A 2,600-nucleotide genomic window follows, 5' to 3' on the forward strand; every position below is an offset into this window, starting at 1 on the left:
GACTTTTAATCTTCCTCCTTCATACTGGCCCCATTCTAGTTCCTATGACTGACGTGTAATGGGTGACAGCTGGACTTTGGGAGGTGTAGGCTTTTTAACACCAACAGACACACACGGTGGAAGCAGCAGATACATTTAGATCCCCGTTATTTCCACCGGTATCAACAGTTTTGTCACAGACTGATTAAAAGGTTCAGGAAAAGCTAAGTCCACATTCCTGATGTCTCTCTTTATATATTTGTCACAGATCACTCCAGAAAAAAACCCCCACATCTTTACAGGAGAATGGACATGCTAAGTGCTGTAGTTCCAGAGCAATGGGTATCAGGAAATGCTGAGGCAATCATAAGTTTTTGCATGGTCATTTTCTGATTCTGTGTAAAAAACCATAGTATTTGGCAGAGACACTACAAGGCATTTTTTTTCCACAATGATCATTAACATTTTAGTATAATTCAAAACTTAGGAAATATATTCACCCTTCCATTAAAATTGGTAATGTTATGAAAGCAGAATACAATTTAGGCTTATAGTCACAGCCTGAGTTTAACTATCTGGAAACTACTTATAAAGCCCTTAAAAAAAAAAAAAAAACGAAAAGGAAAAAAAAAGTAACATTGCAAAACAGTCATCGATTTCTCACGTTTGGTAATAAGCCTCCTGGCAAGTTAAGCCCAGTCTGTATTTCACATCTAGATCTGCCTCATGGGCATCAGTTTCGGCGAAACCTAGCAAAAAGGAAGAATGGGGAAAAAAACACAACAGTTGGCATACAGATACAGCAGTACAACCCACCGGTCACTTCCACCTCTATCAGCTACGTACCACTGAAGACTAGAGACACTCTGTTTAAAATGACATATTTGCAGTATTTCAGAGATAACCACTCCCACAAATAAATTTTCTGAATCAAGAATACAAGATATTGTATGGTGCTAGCATCATATGTGCGGTGCTAGCATCCAGCCTCCAACCTTCATTTGTTTTGAGATTGATGTAAGAATGCAAGCAGATTAAACTTGGGCAGCTTGAACACGTACTTGCCCCTGCATGGTCTTCTTGGATAGCTTCCAATGCCAGCAGAAGGGACAGCTGAACTCAGGTGAAGCAGCTTCTCAGTTATAAAGCAGGATGGCACATGAACACAACATGAAAATGGGCTGTGGTCTGGTTAATGCACTGGCTCACAAATGGCTGAATTTGCATACAGTGAGTTGCACTTGCCATAAACAGCAATGGGGTAGTTCACTGCAGATGGGCAATGGCTTCAGCCTTCCCCTTCTAACCCACTTGCATCCACACATCAATACACTGAATGATGCAGAGGCAACAAAACAGATTATATTCGATTATTTATCATTGAATCACGACTCCTGTGTTAAAACATGCATATAGAAGAATCTTAAACGGATGATATCCCTTCTTTGCGCAATAGCCAAGTTCATTCTGATTTTCCTCCCCACCCATCAGAAGTCAGGATGTTGTCAGTCAATACTGGGTCTGTGCAGAAGTAGTAAACTGAGTTTTGCAACATGCATATTAGCAGGGGATATACAATCAAAGGAGTACATACATAGGATAAACATACTATAACTATAGTATATTGATGTATTTAATGTGACTATTTGTCTGATGATGATATAAAGCAATAGTTCTAATTGTTCCTATATTTCTAAATTTTCCCTCTTCCATTCACGTTTATTTTCATTTGTTTGATGATTGTACATATATAATACTTCTAATTTTACTTTTTTTTAAAACTTGCCTTTTTCCATTCACATTCATTTTTGTGTGAGGACACATTTATGTGTTCTGTTTGCTTAATTCAATATACTCACAAAAATAAATTATTGAGGTTACAGCAGACCAAAAATAGAACACGGTAAGCCTAAATAAGAAGCTAGATGAGGAAAGAAGGTGTAAATAACAACAATACAGAGAAGATTTTGTAGAGTAGCAGTGGTTAAGAATTGGTTGAACTCTTCACTGCAGGTCTACACAAATACCTTGAGGAACAGGCCTCCACAGAAGATCCAAGCCTTTTTAATTATCTCCTGCAGCCCTATTTAAATAGGTGCCCCTATCAAAATTTATCAATAGGTGCCCCTATCAAAAAATTACTCATGTGATCTTGCTTGTTCAGGATAAAAAACAGTTCCACAGATTATCTGGCTCCTAGTTGATTAATGTGTCCCACAGCAACATCACCTGCTGCTTTCTTCTGCCTCCTTAACCCATCTTTTTCAGTTAACAGTACTGAAGAAGCCAACTCATGAAAGAGTGATATATAAGGGCCTTCTCAAGCATTAAAGTCTCTTTCTTTTAGAAGTGCAGAGCTGTATTTTCAGTACCAGCCAGATTTCTGTACTATCCTTCCTCCAGCCACTATGTACCACCATTTATAAACTTTTAAGAATAGCCACTGAGGAAAGCTTAGTTCATGAAGAATGTGTTTACTGTATCAAATACTAATGAATTGTTGTCAGTGGATGGAAACCATTCATTAATTCTTATTCAAAGTTGTGTGAACTAGGATAATAAATAGATGCAATAAGTACAAGTGTACAGGAGAAACTCCCTGAATGTATCAGCATTCCTGG

At 37.9% G+C, this 2,600-nt stretch overlaps 1 protein-coding gene across 1 annotated transcript in view; it reads right to left on the reverse strand.

Annotated features, from left to right (window-relative positions):
- Positions 1–351: 351 nt before the first annotated feature.
- Positions 352–2,600, reverse strand: part of OXCT1 (3-oxoacid CoA transferase 1) — a gene marked incomplete at its 5' end in the record, with an annotated part of 78,599 nt that continues 76,350 nt past the window's right edge. The window contains one exon of the mRNA XM_009072544.1: positions 352–728. Within this exon, the coding sequence (XP_009070792.1) occupies positions 693–728 (36 nt within the window). The remainder of the gene's footprint in view (positions 729–2,600) is intronic.

Source organism: Acanthisitta chloris, unplaced genomic scaffold (genome assembly GCF_000695815.1).
Source record: "Acanthisitta chloris isolate BGI_N310 unplaced genomic scaffold, ASM69581v1 scaffold6014, whole genome shotgun sequence".
NCBI classification, from domain to species: Eukaryota; Metazoa; Chordata; class Aves; order Passeriformes; family Acanthisittidae; genus Acanthisitta; species Acanthisitta chloris.